The 15725-nt window shown below is 42.6% G+C and overlaps 1 protein-coding gene across 4 annotated transcripts in view; it reads right to left on the bottom strand.

The window, feature by feature from the left end:
- Window positions 1-6314: 6314 nt before the first annotated feature.
- The window catches only part of GIT1 (GIT ArfGAP 1), a 232310-nt gene continuing 222899 nt past the window's right edge, over window positions 6315-15725 (bottom strand). For all 4 annotated transcript variants that reach the window (XM_077480356.1, XM_077480354.1, XM_077480357.1 and 1 more), the window contains one exon: window positions 6315-10610. In XM_077480356.1, coding sequence (XP_077336482.1) covers window positions 10398-10610 — 213 coding nt within the window. In that variant the 3' untranslated portion in view covers window positions 6315-10397. The remainder of the gene's footprint in view (window positions 10611-15725) is intronic.

The raw sequence follows: 15725 nt of genomic DNA, 5'->3' as shown, positions 1-15725 counted from the left end.
TCCGCCCAAGGGGCAGTCCCTTAGGTAACAACCCCTCATCCTGCTACTGCAGCCTCAGTTTTTTCTGCTTAGTGAAGGAGAAGGACCTAAGAACTCTGCGGGCCCATCGGTCCGTGGATTTTTCTGCAGAAGTTTTGCTTTTTGCACAAGACCCTGTGATCTGCTATCAACAGCCAGCTGGGTGACAGGCTGGATTACCCTTATCCTTGTAGTCTCCCCAGCCTGGCCAGCGAGCGTGTGCAGACCAGAGCTCCATGCTAGGTTAGCCACGACAGGCCCCCAGATCCAGGTGCGGCTGGTGGGAGTAATGCCCCAGAGCACACAAATGACCGGGCTACTGATGTCTGCGTGACAGTGTGCCGGTCCAGCAGCCACCCCGTACTGATCGGAGAGTGGGTCTGTGATGGAATGTTTCCCCGCTCTTCAGGACTGGCAAGTACAGCCCTCCCTGCCCTGGTGGGGCTGAGCAGCTGGGCATTCCCTGGGAGGTCGATTCGGGGGTCCCTCACCTCCCTCTCTTCTCTCCCTGTCCCTATCTTCCCTCTCCCCTTCCCTGTGGGGGATGCTGCATGGGCTGCTGAGCGGTGTGTGTGCCATAGACTGGGGCTCCCGGGGGGGGGGGGCTCTCACCTGGGGGGGAACTGCTCTGGATAGCTGTGCCCTAGCTGTGTGTAGATCTCTCCCCTGAGGTGTCTGGAGGCAGTGTGTGCTGATCGCTGTTTTACCGCCATTTCTCTGCCTGTTTTTTCACTGTTCTTCATTGCATACAGTGCTCGGCAGCCATTTTGGTGTGACCAGGGAGCAGCATGCTCTGTCTCCATTTTCCTGTAGTCCGGCGGCCATTTTCCCTGTGATTAGGTCCTTTACACTGGATGCTTGGCGGCCAATTTGTTGAAGCCTGAACACGTTTTTTCAGCTTCAGCGCTATTCAGAAGAGCTCAGCACAGCGCGGTTTGGTCTCATGCATCTGGGAGCTGACACAGGACACAGGCACACCTAGCTGGGCGGCGCAGAACTCGGTCAGGGTGGCGAGTCCTGCGGGAGGAGCCCCTCAGCCAGCAGCAGTTAGGAGGGTGGGACCATCACTGTCCTAAGTTCCCAATAGGTGGCGGACAGGGTAGGGTCAGCATGGCTTCAGAAACTGTTGTTTCTTCCCCCGAAATCCAGGCAATTGCAACCGGTTCGCCTGCAGACAGTGCAGTACCTCTGGACACTTTGTTGGCGGTCCTTAAAGTGGAAGTAAACCCATCGATTTAAACAGTTTAAAAAAAAAAAAAAAAGGCACGCCGGGAATGGTAACTGCATATTGGCTGTGCTCTCAGCCAAACTATCAAACCATCCAATGGCTGGTGTCATAACGAATCACATGTGCAGCACCATAGCAATTGAAGATTAAACAGAGGCAAAGATGGCAGCTTCCTTGGCTGAAAACGATAGGGGAGTTTACTTCCACTTTAATTTGTTCAGAGGCGGTGGGTAGGCGCAAAGGTGGTAAAAAAACAGCCACTACCCCCCACCATCCTCAGGGGAGAGCTTTGATGCAGACTCGGGCCCCGCCGAGGCTGGTGCCCCTTGTGCCCCTGTTCTGTCTTTTTAGACGACGCTGACCAGTACCGTTCGGACAGGTCCGTGCACGATAAAGCGCTTGTGGGAGCACTTATCACAGCTGTGCGTGATACCCTGAAGATTCAGGAGCCAGCAGATCCTTCTGCTGATGATGCAATCCCTTTTGGGTCCCGTAAGCCAGCACGTACATCTAAAGGTGTTTCCGTATCTGACTTATTTCGAGAAGTTCATATACAAGGAATGGGGTCAACTGCAATGAACCTTTTCGGTCCCCAAATACATGGCGGTGCGTTACCCCTTTGAGGAGTGGTTGGCTCCTCCGGTCGTGGACCCCCCCCCCCAGTATCCAGGTTAAAGAAAGTAACCACAAACCCAGTAGAGGAGACTCCTGCCTTTAAGGATCCCACGGACAGGAAAGCGAGGCAGTGACTCGTTCTTTGTGTACGGTTGCGGGGTCAGCATTGCGACCAGTACTGGCATCCGCACTTGTGTCGCAGACACTTACTGAGTGGGCAGAACTTTTGCACCGCGAATTGGGGGAGCAACAGGCTTCTCCCGTCTGCGTGGAACTAGCAGACCAGTTAGTGCAAGGCCTTAAGTACGTTTGTAACGCGCCCCTGGATACTCTCTCTCTTATCCAGGGCTTGTGTCGGCAGTGGTGCTGAGGCGCCTGATTTGGCTAAAATGCTGGTCGGCTGACCAGGCATCTTAAAAAGCCATGACGGATTTACCCTTCCTTGGCGAGCGGCTCTTTGGAGCCTCATTGGATGACATTAAAAATGGCACAGTTGGAGATTTGGGTTTTCCCATTCTCGCCTCTGGTCTCAGCCAGGGACAAACTAGTTCAGTACAAAATTATACACAGTGCTCACTGCACACCCCACAGACTGCACCAGATGTCGCCGACACATTCCCCGGTGTGCTGGAGATGCTCGTATCAGCCAGGGGACTTCTTTCACATTTTCTGGGCTTGGACATTACTGGAAGTATTTCTCCAGGTGATAATTAATATCACTAAGACTAGTATTCCTTATAATCTTAAATATTGTCTGCTGGAGCTGGTGGAACAGATGTCAATCCACAGAGCTAGGAAAATACTCATATCCTTATTACTGTACTATGCACGCAAGGCCATCACGATGAATTAGAAGCAATCAACTCCCCTCTCTGTCAAGTTCTGGAAGGGTCTAGTGAATGCCAATTTGCCCCTTTATAGAGCCACCTACGAGGGCAGGGGTTGCCCACAAAAATTTGAGGTGGTGTGGACCTGTTGGTTAGACGATAGCACTATAGCAACTGATGCAGTAACTAACCCTTAGACCAACATTAAGGTTATAATATGGTAATAGACTGACCCAGGTACTACAAGTATTTCTATGTTATGTTATCCTGCATTTATGTTATTGAGCACAGATTCTCCTGCTTTTAACCTCTCCCCACATTGGGGTTTAGATAAGTTAAGTTTTGTTTGTTATCAGTCTGCCTGGTTGAGGCCTGTTGTTGCTTCAGAGGCAGACCGCTTATGTTGTGTTACCAGATGTGCCCTGCTGCGGTCTGTGGCCGCAGCAGAGATTTTGCCCGTGTGGGTACTTGGGCGGAACTAGAAAGTTCTAGTTTTATTATAACATTTTAACATATTCTGCTTAGTCCTCTCCTGAAGGTAGTGTAACAACCCGATGGTCTAAGAAAGGAGCTGTGTCAGTCGGTGAACTACAGAGAAAAGGATTTTACATTGAGTACAAAAAATCCTATTTATTTTGCTCGCGCATGATTGACTGCTGAAAGGCAGCAGAGATTTACTAAGCAATGAGTTCTGCCCCTCACTGAGATAAAGATCATTATGTCTCCCCACTAATTTAGGGGCACATAATGTATATAGCATCTGTGGTACAAATTGTTTGATAGCTGTTATATGCACATGTAATTAAAAAAAATTATAAAATATGCTAATCACGGCTCCTACAGCACTGGAAAGCTGCTGCTTGCAGGACTTTTTTTTTTACATCCTGCCAGCACAGCACCCCAGTGTGAAAGCACTCAGGCTTTCACACTGAGATTGCAGCTGAGGCTTTTTTCAGGAGTATACTAAGCGCTAAAGCACCTGAAAAACACCTCCCAGTGTGAAAGGGGTCTAAAGGTTTGATGTCATATTATATGGTTTTGGTAAATCTGAAGACAAAAATCTGCGGAAAATCTAATGGTGTGTATGGGGTCTTAGATTCCGATTCTGTGTCCTATAATATATAGTTTAGAAAACAGAATTTTCATGCTTGTGTTCTCTAATGCAACCTGTTCACAGGAGAGCATCAGGAGAGACACATACTGAACATCTTTATGTCCAAGTGTTTCCCTGTATACTAATTGGAAGGACGACACCTGCTTCTTGACCTGCCCTTGTGCATATACCCAGGATAATGGCGATTTCCAGTGGCTAATTTGTTGCTTTCGATGCTGTTTTTAATGTTACGGACTGCGCTACAAGCGTCTGATTGCTGCAATTAGTCTGTGTATCCTAGCTACCCCAGAGGAAGGAGTATCTCTTGTAAACTCCAAAACGCGTTGGGAGAAGGATCAATTTTACCTACCATCCATTTAAACCACTTGCAGTATCAGTTATGGTTGATATGCACACTCCATGATTTATGTTTTTACTCATGTATTTTCAATAAATTTACCTTTTTCTATTATATTGTTCTGTAACCTTGTCTAAGTGCTGTTAAAGTCCTACCCCAAGGGGAACCCCTTTCTCTCTGTGTTCTCTAATGTACTCCAAAAAAAACAAAAAAAAACTTACAAGTCCCTCTCCTAGAACTCAGTTCCTTTCCATAAGTTCAACTTTCACTGGCTTAAACAGTAGTGGTCATATTCATCCTGTCACATTTTCCATAACCAGAATCTAGCTGTAAGTGCAGAACTGTGTGCTCATGATGCTGGCAGCTCTGTTAAGGAATGTGTTAATTTCTAACTGTAAAGTTTGGGGTGAAATTAAGTTTGTAATGTGAAAAGAGGGGGAGACAGGGGTTAAGGGTTTTACTCTTACTGTAGTACTATCCAAAGCAGAAGATTGTGACAGGAAGTTGTATGGTGCAGAAGAGTTCACACAGATGAGATTTTAACAGATCGGAACCAGAGCTGAGACCTCAACTTCTGAGATCTCACTACTGGTCATCATGGAGGACACAAGAGACCTTAGGTCATTTAAAGTGATTGTAAAGCTTTGCATGGAATTGCACAGAGCGGCCCCGAACCTCCTCATCTCGAGTACAATGCCGGTGTTCCTAGCTCTTCCCAGTACCCCCATAGAAAGCTGGAGGGGGGCACTTGTGTGGGCTTGCTCCCAAGCCTCATTGTCTGCGAGACAAGGAAGGGAGGGGAGAGAAGAGCTGCAGACAAGCACAGCACTGGATCGAATGAGTGCTTAGGTAAGTGTGAGGGGGGATACTGATGCCTAAACTTTTTTTACCTTAATGCAAGAAATGCGTTAAAGTAAAAAATGTTAATTGTATTGTAAATGCACAAACTGAAATATGCTTTAAACATAACTGTTTTATTATAACCAGTGACAAACAAGCAGCTTTTGAGAAGAACCTTTGTAACCTAAGCTTTGAGAGTTGACATTAAAGCACACAATGCAACAAACCCTGGAAAAGCATACCACAATATAATGCACTTTCAAACGCAAAGCAATAAGCAATGGTGTTATACGTGTTCTCACTATTGTTACAGCTTATTAGTAATTTTATCCATTGCGGCACCAGCTGGCACTAACCTTGTGGAAACCTCCCACTGCCTTACCCACCCTTTTCATTTCAGTGCAGCAATCTCACGTATATGTGCAATGAGATGATTGTTTACTGATGATTGTCAGCACCCTCGCCAGGTTACACAGTAATCTCCGGAAGTAATGCTGACGTGAGCACTTCAAGTTGCTCTACAAATTGACAGCACACTCAGTGTAGAGTCAATTTTAATTCTAATGCGCATGCGTGAGTAACTTGATACACTGGAGGAGAGGATGCACTCCATAAAACTTTTAAAAAGGCACCTACTAGAAGGTGATATTATACTGACTTAATTGTCACCAAGTTACCTAGTAGAGTTTACTACCGCTTTAAGGAGCCAGGTCAGTGTAAACTTTTATTTGCTTATATTTAACTTGTCTTCACGGTCACATCTACAGTCCAGAACATATGGCTTTCCCTTATTGACTTTGGTGTTAGGATTTGTGCACAAGGCCCAGCTTTGGAATTTTCATCTGTTGTACCTTATGATGACTGCTGCAAGAACAGTTTGCTGCTGATGGTCATATTGACTCGGAGCCAGAACCTTGACACAAGGCTATCCTACTGAACGTGAAACACCAGTAGGGGGTTCAATACATATTGGCTCACCCATAACAAACACCAGTATTTGGCGAATGTACAGTATATCTAAAGCCAAAATGGCTTCCCCATTAAATAAAAAAGAATGGATTTATTAAAACCCTGTTCAAGTTTTTTTTGCCACCTGTGTCCAATTGGGTAGGTTTTTGTTGATGTCCTGTATTTACAACAGGATGTGAATCAGAATGGGTACACCAACCACATGCATTTTTTTCAGCTAAGATACAGACAATAATGATAACTGGACATAGGTTCTAATCCCTTAGCAATTCAAAACAAACATTTTATGAACCCTTTTAGGATACTTCCAACTGTACATTATATTAAATATGGAAGACAAGTTTAAATAATAGACACAAAGCAAAAGAGTGTTAGTTGTTTAATTTGATACAAATGTACATTACGATTCTTTTTACATAGAACACCCACCACCGAGGTGTCAAGGACCACAGTATAAGCAGAGTATGGCATTTTTAGCTTCAAAACAAAACAAAAAAAAACTTGATAGTTGGAATTTACAGACAGGCAACTTTAGAACCAGCAGCAAAATGGAAAAGGGATGAATGATGAAAATTGCCCAACCTATCAGTAGGTTGAGAGGTGTTCTAGCTGCAAGATAGGTTTGGAGAAGAGATTTACAGACAATGCCTAACAATTTAATTATACACTTTTACTGCACTAAAGACTATTCAGCTGTGTCACCACTAGGTGTCTAAGGCCAGGTTCACACAGAACTGGATGCGGATGAGCATACAATCTGTATAATTGGGGCAGAGTTTTACCCAAAGCTGGAGTGCTCAACCAGGGTGCCATAGGAAAAACATGCAAATGGCTGGCTATGGTGGCAAACATTCCATGAGTTGCAATGTGCCACCTGCAAACCATCAAGGCATTTTATTTAACCTGTCCTTAGGGAGGAGCTTGGGAGCTATCAGAAATACATACCAAGCTTATCATTCAGGTCTACGTGTAAAAGTGGTAATTGAAGTGCTATATTTATATAGTGTGAAGAATAGCACTACATATTAGCTACACCTACTCTTCCAAGGAGTTTATAGGGAATGTGTCATGAAGCAAAATACCAGTTTGAGAAAGCATAGATAGAAACTGGCATTCTCTAACTACTTGGCATAATTTGACCAGAAATGGTGGAGTTAACATTGCTAGCTTGTTTTTAAAGAATTCCAGGTATCAGTATTTTATACAGTTGATTGGTCCAGGCTGAAACAATGCGACTATGTACAGTATATATACCAGACCTGGTTAATGCCCCTGGAAGCTGTAAATCATTTAATCTGTAGACACCATCAATACAGTGATCTCCACTTGTGGCTGGCCTGATGCATTATGAAAACAGTAGGATGGCTGACTCGGCACAGGCACCATTCAGAAAATGCTTTAAAGAGAATTTTCTGATTGGATGGGGTAGAGTGGTGATATCACGCTCTCCACTTCGTCCAATCAGAAAATGCTCTACATTCATTCAGAAAATGCAAAGCATTCTCTGAATGGCAGCCATGCCAAACAGCTGATCACCTGTGTTGACAATGCAGGAGAACAGCCACTCTGTTTTCAGGGATTTTCAGCTTCTAGGGGCATTAGCAAAGCATAGTATATACATAAATTCACTGGTCCAAGATGAACCAATGCAACCATGTATACCATACCAATGCCTGGAATTATTCTTTAAAGGAGCCATTGTCCAGCTTCTGGCATTACTACCCGAGTCACTGTCCTGAAACTGGTGTGCAGCCACAAACATTTGAAATCCTGTCTCCCATATTTGTTCCAGGTCAGATTACATAACACAGAGCTTGCACTATTAAAAACAAGATAGTAATGGTAGCTCCCATGTTTTCTTTCTCGGTTTCTTTTCAACTAACTTGGGCAACAAAACTATTACAACTTTAGGAGGTAGGTAACAGTATGAGCTGTTGGCACACACCTTTTGCTTCAGTTTTAATCTATTCAGCACTGTTTATAGGTCACCTGATGTGTCTCCATAACAGTATAGATTAAGCACACCTCCTAACCTATAATGCAAGGTCTAGTGCCTGAGCACTAATGAGTAGCCCTAGTCATTGTTATTGTGAGTGTTTTGGGCATGCTTTGAGAAAATCTATTTTTATAGCTACTTTGCACCCAGGCAGCTCTGCAAGGACAAACCGTTAAGCAAAATGTATATTCTGATGCTACAGCTATAAATACATAGCTTAATATAATTTCAATGACCCTACAGGCACATTTGTCATCAAATATACGAGTATACTGCCCAAGAAGTACAACAACTTAAACCTGAGGCTTCTTAAAGAGATATTTCACTGCTGCTTGACAGATTCACTTTGTTACGGGAATACATGTAGTTTTTTTACATTTAATTAAAGGCAAACAGCAGTGTATAAAGTGCAGTAACTTGAAGTAACCATCTTGGATGCAACTGGTTAGTGCACAATGCACTAGTTTACTGACTGAGCTGGATACTTCTTAGCATCTTGCAAAATCACAATCAAGGCATGTCGCAGATATATGGAGCACAAAGAAAAAAAAAGTTCAGTGCAAAGAATGGAGGAGAGTTCAGGAAGACTAAAGACTTGTGACATTTACTGCACACATGTAGTAAACACAGGACTAAGTCATTTTATTTAAAACTCCTTGCTAATATTGCCATTGCAGGCTAGACCCAACAGCGTTGTGCTACTTTGTGGAATATAAGCATTTTGCTTGCAGAATGTTCTTTCCCAGCATTCTCAGTGTTTAGGCCCAATAAAGTAGAATTCCAATCAAATGCTAACTAAGCCTAAACCTACTTCCAACCCCATTCTAAGACTTTTTTCTACACTGTAAAGGAAGAAATGACTATACTTAGCTATTCTGAAGCCCTCTGCTCCAGTCATTATTGGGTCCCAGCACCAGCTTTAGTGTAGAGGAGGGACAGCTGACAACGGATGCCCCACAGTAAATAGGTGGTGTCATCGCCCAGGTTCTGCAGCCATTGTTGCTGCCTCTCCTCTACACTGAAGTCGGTTCTGGGGCTTGATCATGTGACCGGAGCAGCTTCAGAATATTTAAGTATACACATCTTCTCTTTTACAGGGTAGATAGAATAGACTTAGAATGGGGGTGGAAGTAGGTTTAAGTTTAGCTGGAATTTACTTTAGGGTGCAAGCCTGCTTTTAAAATGAGCTTTAAGTGGTTACAGACCAAATACTTAAACAGTCTTCTACATTAAGCACCTTACCAGCCCGATAACAAAAAGAGATGTTTATAATATATTATATATATGTGTACATATATATAGATATATACATAGTTTCCAGTGTAAGTCTAGGTTGGCCACATTCGTTTATTCACAAACACCCTTTCATACACAGCAATGTAGCACAGGGACTGGCTGACACCAAGTAGGATGGGTAATGTGTCAAAGTGTTCAGTTTGTGCTGCCCCATAGCATGCAGCAGATTACAACTGATAATTACATCCACTCTAAATTATGGGGTACATGAACACAGCTGTGAATGGCAGGTGCCTTATTTAGCATGTTGCTCTGAGATGTACAGTCTATCACAGTCCCCCTAGCCAACAAAAAAAAAAAAGCAGTAGGCCAGGCAGAGATGAAGTCCCTGCAAATAGCTTCGTCATAGCCCTGAAATCTGCACAATATATTACTTTGTATATCTGAATATAATTCAGGATGTGGGTGTGTGTGTGTTGTGAGCTGCAGATCAGCCATTTTTTTTATATACAAATAATTGAAGCACTATGATACATCCTGCAGTGCAAAGGGGTATATACGATAATGACAACAGTTTCCTGAATATGCATAAATTATCTCATGATGGATTCCGTCCTCAATTACACCATAGAAATGGTACTTGTAGATGCAACATCTAGCTACCGTTGGGAGCAAAAGTATGCTGTACACATCACCCTTACCATCCATGGACCAGATATCATTGTGCTTTATAATCCAGTGAGCTCAAACCCATGGATCCATTATGTAAACATTATATAGTAAAACACATTTGGATGAGCTCATTTACTATGAGCCATTATGCTACTCTCCCATACATAACAATCACAAGAAGTGTGACTGACCCTTCTACCACAAGACAATTCCTACAACCACACACTTTTTAAAGTAACTATATATGGTTTATACACACATATGTACATGTGTGCAGTGTTTTGGAAATGAATACGCTCTACAAGTCAAGAAAGTAAAAGGCAGGGCATGTCTACATTATGTTGCTGATGAGGGGGACTGAAGATTTAACATTTTGTTGCCTGAAGGGCAACTCTCATGTTGGTTGCCAGGAGTGTAGACGCCTCAGTCTCATCCAAGGTTATGGAGAGTCCTCAGTGTCTTATGAAAGTCTTGGCAGCTACGACATTACAAAAGAAAAAAGTGCCCTCTAGTAAAGGACACAAGCTGTTCAGTCCACACAAAGGTCACTGCTTCTTCTCCCGGGTGGTGATAGTGACCAGCTGTTTGGCAGCCTTGGCAATGTCGTAAGCGCACTGGATGACCTGCTGTGTCAGAAGCTGGTAGTCCACAGAGGCCCCAGGCTCTGGTGGCACAGTCTTGCGGCATTCACTTTGCAGCCGGTAAGCGCTGGCGTTGAGCAATTTCAAGGAAGACCGTACCGTCTCCAGTGCTGGCTTCTAACGGAGGTAAAAAGGAAAAAATATGTCAAATAACTATTGCTAAGCACACTATATATAGGAACTAAGCAATTAATGCGATAACTTTTGACTTCTATAGTAAGTTATGCTATAGCGTACGACATAAAGACAGACAATCTTTAGCAATTTGAGGAAGCGTTGAAGTTTTGCCCAATGCAAGCAGCCTGGCATTGCCCCCAAAAATTTGATAAGATCTAGTATGCTTGGATAGACTAATGGGGTTCAGATGTTGACCCCTTACCTTGATGCAACCATGATCACTTCTGATAGAGTTGCATTTTACAGTGAATCCAGAAAGTATTCACATTGCTTCACTTTTTCCACATTTTATTATGTTACAGCATTATTCCAAAATGGTTTAAATCCATTATTTTCCTCAAAATTCTACAAAAAATAATCCATAATGACAATGTGAAAGAAGTTTGTTTGAAATCGATCCAAATTACACATTACAGGAAGCACCCTCATGGCTAACAGAGGACAGAATTAGAAATAGACTTAGGAAACCTAACATTAATAAATCACCGGGACCAGATGGCTTGCACCTGAGGGTACTTAGGGAACTCAGTCAAGTAATTGCCAGACCATTGTTCTTAATTTTTACTGACAGTCTACTGACTGGAATGGTACCAGCTGATTGGAGAAAAGCCAATGTAGCACCAATTTTTAAAAAAAGGGCAAAATACATCCCTGGGAATTACAGACCAGTCAGCCCAACATCAATAGTATACAAGCGCTTGGAGGGAATGATAAGGGACTATATACAAGATTTTAGTAATGAAAACTGTATTATTAGCAGTAATCAGCATGGATTCATGAAGAATCATTCTTGTTAAACCAATCTATTGCCCTTCTATGAGGAGGCGAGCTGCCATCTAGATAAAAGGAAGGCCCATAGACGTGGTGTATCTGGATTTTGCAAAAGCATTTGACACAGTTCCCCATAAATGTTTACTCTACAAAGTAAGGTCCGTTGGCATGGACCATAGGGTGAGTACATGGATTGAAAACTGTCTACAATAACATAATAAGTTCAGAGGGTGGTGATAAATGAATACTCGGAATGGTCAGGGGTGAGAAGTGGGGTCCCCCAGGGGACGATGGGGTAAATAGCTCAATCTCTGTATTTGTGGATGACACTAAGCTAAGCAGGGCAATAACTTCTCCGCAGGATGTGGAAACCTTGCGAGAAGATCTGAACAAATTAATGGGGTGGGCAACTGCATGGCAAATGAGGTTTAATGAGGTTTAATGTAGAAAACTGTAAAATAATGCATTCGGCTGGCAAAAATATGAATGCAATCTACTCACTAGGGGGGAGCCTCTGGGGGAATCTAGTTTGGAAAAGGACCCGAGAGTCCTAGTAGACGATAGGCTCAGTAATGGCACGCAATGTCAAGCTGCTGCTAACAAAGAAAACAGAATATTGGCATGCATTAAAAAGGGTGTCCAACTGGTGTGATAAAGATTGAAATCCTTGATCAACACTCTGCAAGCAAGCTTCAAAGAGGGACATTGCTTCCAAGATGATCGATGAGGTTGAGCTACAGAAGATCAAAGGGCAAGCTATCACTAAAGATCACCCAGGTCACATAGCAATGATCCATGGATAAATACTGCCCCTAGAGGACAATACAGCAGGATGCCTAGAGGATGGACAGAGAAATTATATATTAAGAAGGACTGCCTCTGAACTATTTTTGATTTGTCAGAATCCTATATGGGCTGGCAATGGGGTTGTGTCTGGGCGGTGTATGAATTGAGTTTAAATGTGCACACAGAATGGAAAATCTCTCTCTTGCTTCTCTTTGCCTCATGGCTTTCTCTTGCCATTTTGAGCCCAGCTGACGAGACAATATCTAGAAGACGACCTTACGTAACGTATCATTGATGGTTGTGTATTTCATATGCTCTGTAATATTTTTTATGCTAGCATTTCTTGGGAAATAAATAAGACTTTCTTTTATTAAGCAGTGTGTTTATTTTCATAGTTAACCTTATATCATTGTACTATCATTATCAGACTACCTAACTATAGGAGTAGACATTTTATATATATATTATATATGTACACACACACATTATATATATATATATATATATATATATATATATATATATATATAATATAATATAATATAATATATGGAATAAGTCGGTGGAATCCATAACAACCACCCTGGTAATAATTATTTCACCCCATTTCCACTGATCATCCTTGATATGTTTCTACAACTTGATTGGAGTCCACCTGTGGTGAATTCAGTTGACTGGACATGATTTGGAAAGGCACACATCTGTCTATATAAGGTCCTACAGTTAACAGGGCATTTCAGAGCACAAACAGGCCATGAAGTCCAAGGAATTGTCTGTAGACCTCTCAGATGGGATTGTATCGAGGCACAGACCTGGGGAAGGGTGCAGAAAAATTTCCAATGAGCACAGTGGCCTCCATCATCAGTAAATGGAAGATGTTGGAACCACCAGGACTCTTCCTAGAGCGTACCTCCCGGCCAAACTGAGCGTTCGGGGGAGAAGGGCCTTAAGACAGGGAGGTGACCAAGAACCTGATGGTCATTCTGATAGAGCTCCAGCATCTCTCTGTGGAGAGAGGAGAACCTTCCTTCTGCAGCACTTCACCAATCAGGCCTGTACAGTAGAGTGGCCACCCGGAAGCCACTCCTCAAAAAAAGGCACATATGACAGGCCACCTGGAGTTTGCCAAAAGGTACCTGAATGACTCTCAAAGCATGAGAAACCAAATTCTCTGGTCTGATGAAACAGATTAAAGTGGATGTAAACCCTAACATATAACCAGTGACATGAACAGCCTCAGATGATACACAGAGATGAAATACATTACATAAATTTAACATGTATATCTGCTGTATGTACGGTTTAGAAAGTGCATATCGTGTTGGAATTTTCACTTCCTCATTCTATACTGAGAGAGATGTCTTGGATTACACTGGGAGATAGCGGACTTGTGTAAAGGCACCCCCCCCCCCCCCAGATAGGCAGACTTTCAGAGCTGCCCTGTGATTAAAGCAGTTTTCTGCTTATTTATAGCACCCTCCTTGACACAAATTCGAGGCTGCTTTTATCTCCTGTGTTGGAGAACATGTCAGAAGTTATGCTGATAACAGAAGAACGGAGCAGGAGAATGCCATGGGATTCTGTGCTTTGAAGAGAGATAACAGTACAAATATATGTGCCCAGCTCAAATTTCATGAATTGGGTCTGAATCAGGCACCGCTCATCACCTGACCAATACCATCCCTAAATTGACACATCGTGGTAGCAGCATCATGATGTGGGGATGTTTTTCAGCAGCAGGAAATAGGAGACTAGTCAGGACTGAGGGAAAGAGGAATGCAGCAATGTACAAAAACATCCTTGATGAAAACCTGCCCAAGAGCGCTCTGGACCTCAGACTGGGCAAAGGCTGATCTTACAACAGGACAACAATCTTAAGCACACAGCAAAGATAAGGAGGGGCTATGGGCCAGATCTGCGAATGTCCTTTGAGATGCCCAGACTTTAACCCGATTGAACATCTTTGGAGTCATCTGAAATGGCTGTGCACCGATGCTCCCCATACTCCTCATCCAATCTGATGGAGCTTGAGAGGTCCTGCAAAGAAGAATGGGAGAAACTGCCCAAAAATATGTGTTCCAAGCTTGTAGCAGCATAGTCAATAATAACTTGAGGCTGTAATGGGTGCCAAAGATGCTTTAACAAAGTATTGAGCAAAGCCTGTGAATACTTATGTACATGTGTTGTTTTTTTTTGTTTTTTTTTTTAATAAGTTTGCATAGATTTCAAACAAATTTATTTTACGTGATCATTCTGGGGTATTGTTTGTAGAATTATGAGGAAAATAATGAATTTAATCAATTCTGGAATAAGGCTGTAACATAAAATGTGGAAGAAGTGAAGCGCTGTAAATACTTTATAGATTCAGTGTATGTTTGAGGTTCCTCTCCCTTCACACACTCTCCCTTTCTTCCTCTCTTTGCAATCTCCGTTTATGCACCGATCCCCCACCTCTTCTCTACTCTTTTTTCCCCGCTTCCCACTCTGTTCCCAATTCCTTCAGGTGCCTGGAAACCTTATGAGGCATCTTTTCCAATGGTTTATTATTGGTATGTGGTTTACCTTCTTGAGGAAGATGTATTTATTGTTTTCACTACTTTCTATGTACCCACTGAATTGAAGTATGAATCATCACTGGATGACTGTTATGTTTTTTTTGTACTACAATAGTGACAGTATCACCTCTGTATCGGGTAGATGCTGGAACGCTATTGTATGCTGTGTACCATCTTTTCTTTTGTTACTGATCTATTTCAATAAAACCTTTTAAAAAGAAAATGCCATTATAGGTGAAATAGTGAATAGCTGCAGGTACAAGAACAACTGACTGCCTACACATTATGTCTAGCAGCCGCTTTCAGCAAGTGACAGAGTTTGAACTTGTAAATGATGTCACATTGCAATATATAGCAATATATAGCTACTGCATAATTTTCCAAAAGGTTATACCCTTTTATCATTAAAATATCATTTTTGTTAAAAGTTTTCAAACGGATTTCATTATTTACCGGTATATAAAAGTTTTATATTCTATAAAAACAAGTTGATCTTTATCCCTGTACCTCCAACCAAAACCACCAAACTCTGTAGTGATTGCAGAGGAAATAAAAGCAAACTTCCATTGGAGTCTAACTCACAGGTGACATGAGTAGTACACATGTGAGTTATCAAGACCATGCAAGCTTCTTACAAAACATGTATGTTTTCTTTAATTGTACAGCACGGGACACAGAGCCATAGTAATTATTATGTGGTGCTGGACACTGGCACAACCTAATCAGGAAGTTGCCTCCCTACATAACCCCTATCACTACTGGGAGTATCTCAGTTTTTTCGCCAGTGTCTAAGGTGTTGGCCACGAGTGACGATGTGCTGTGCTGAGCTCCTCTGGAGCAATCCTTGCTGCCAGATCCATTCAAAGTGTCTTTTAGGCCGAATTGAATGGTACCCGGGCCTCGTATCCCAAGAAACAAGGTTTTGCCTGTAACACTTCTCTTT

This window comes from Lithobates pipiens, unplaced genomic scaffold (genome assembly GCF_037356315.1).
Source record: "Lithobates pipiens isolate NorthernLeopardFrog02 unplaced genomic scaffold, aLitPip1_a1.2 Scaffold_16, whole genome shotgun sequence".
NCBI lineage: Eukaryota > Metazoa > Chordata > Amphibia > Anura > Ranidae > Lithobates > Lithobates pipiens.
Note: the sequence above shows the minus strand (reverse complement) of the source record. Positions and strands in the feature narration are given on the sequence as shown.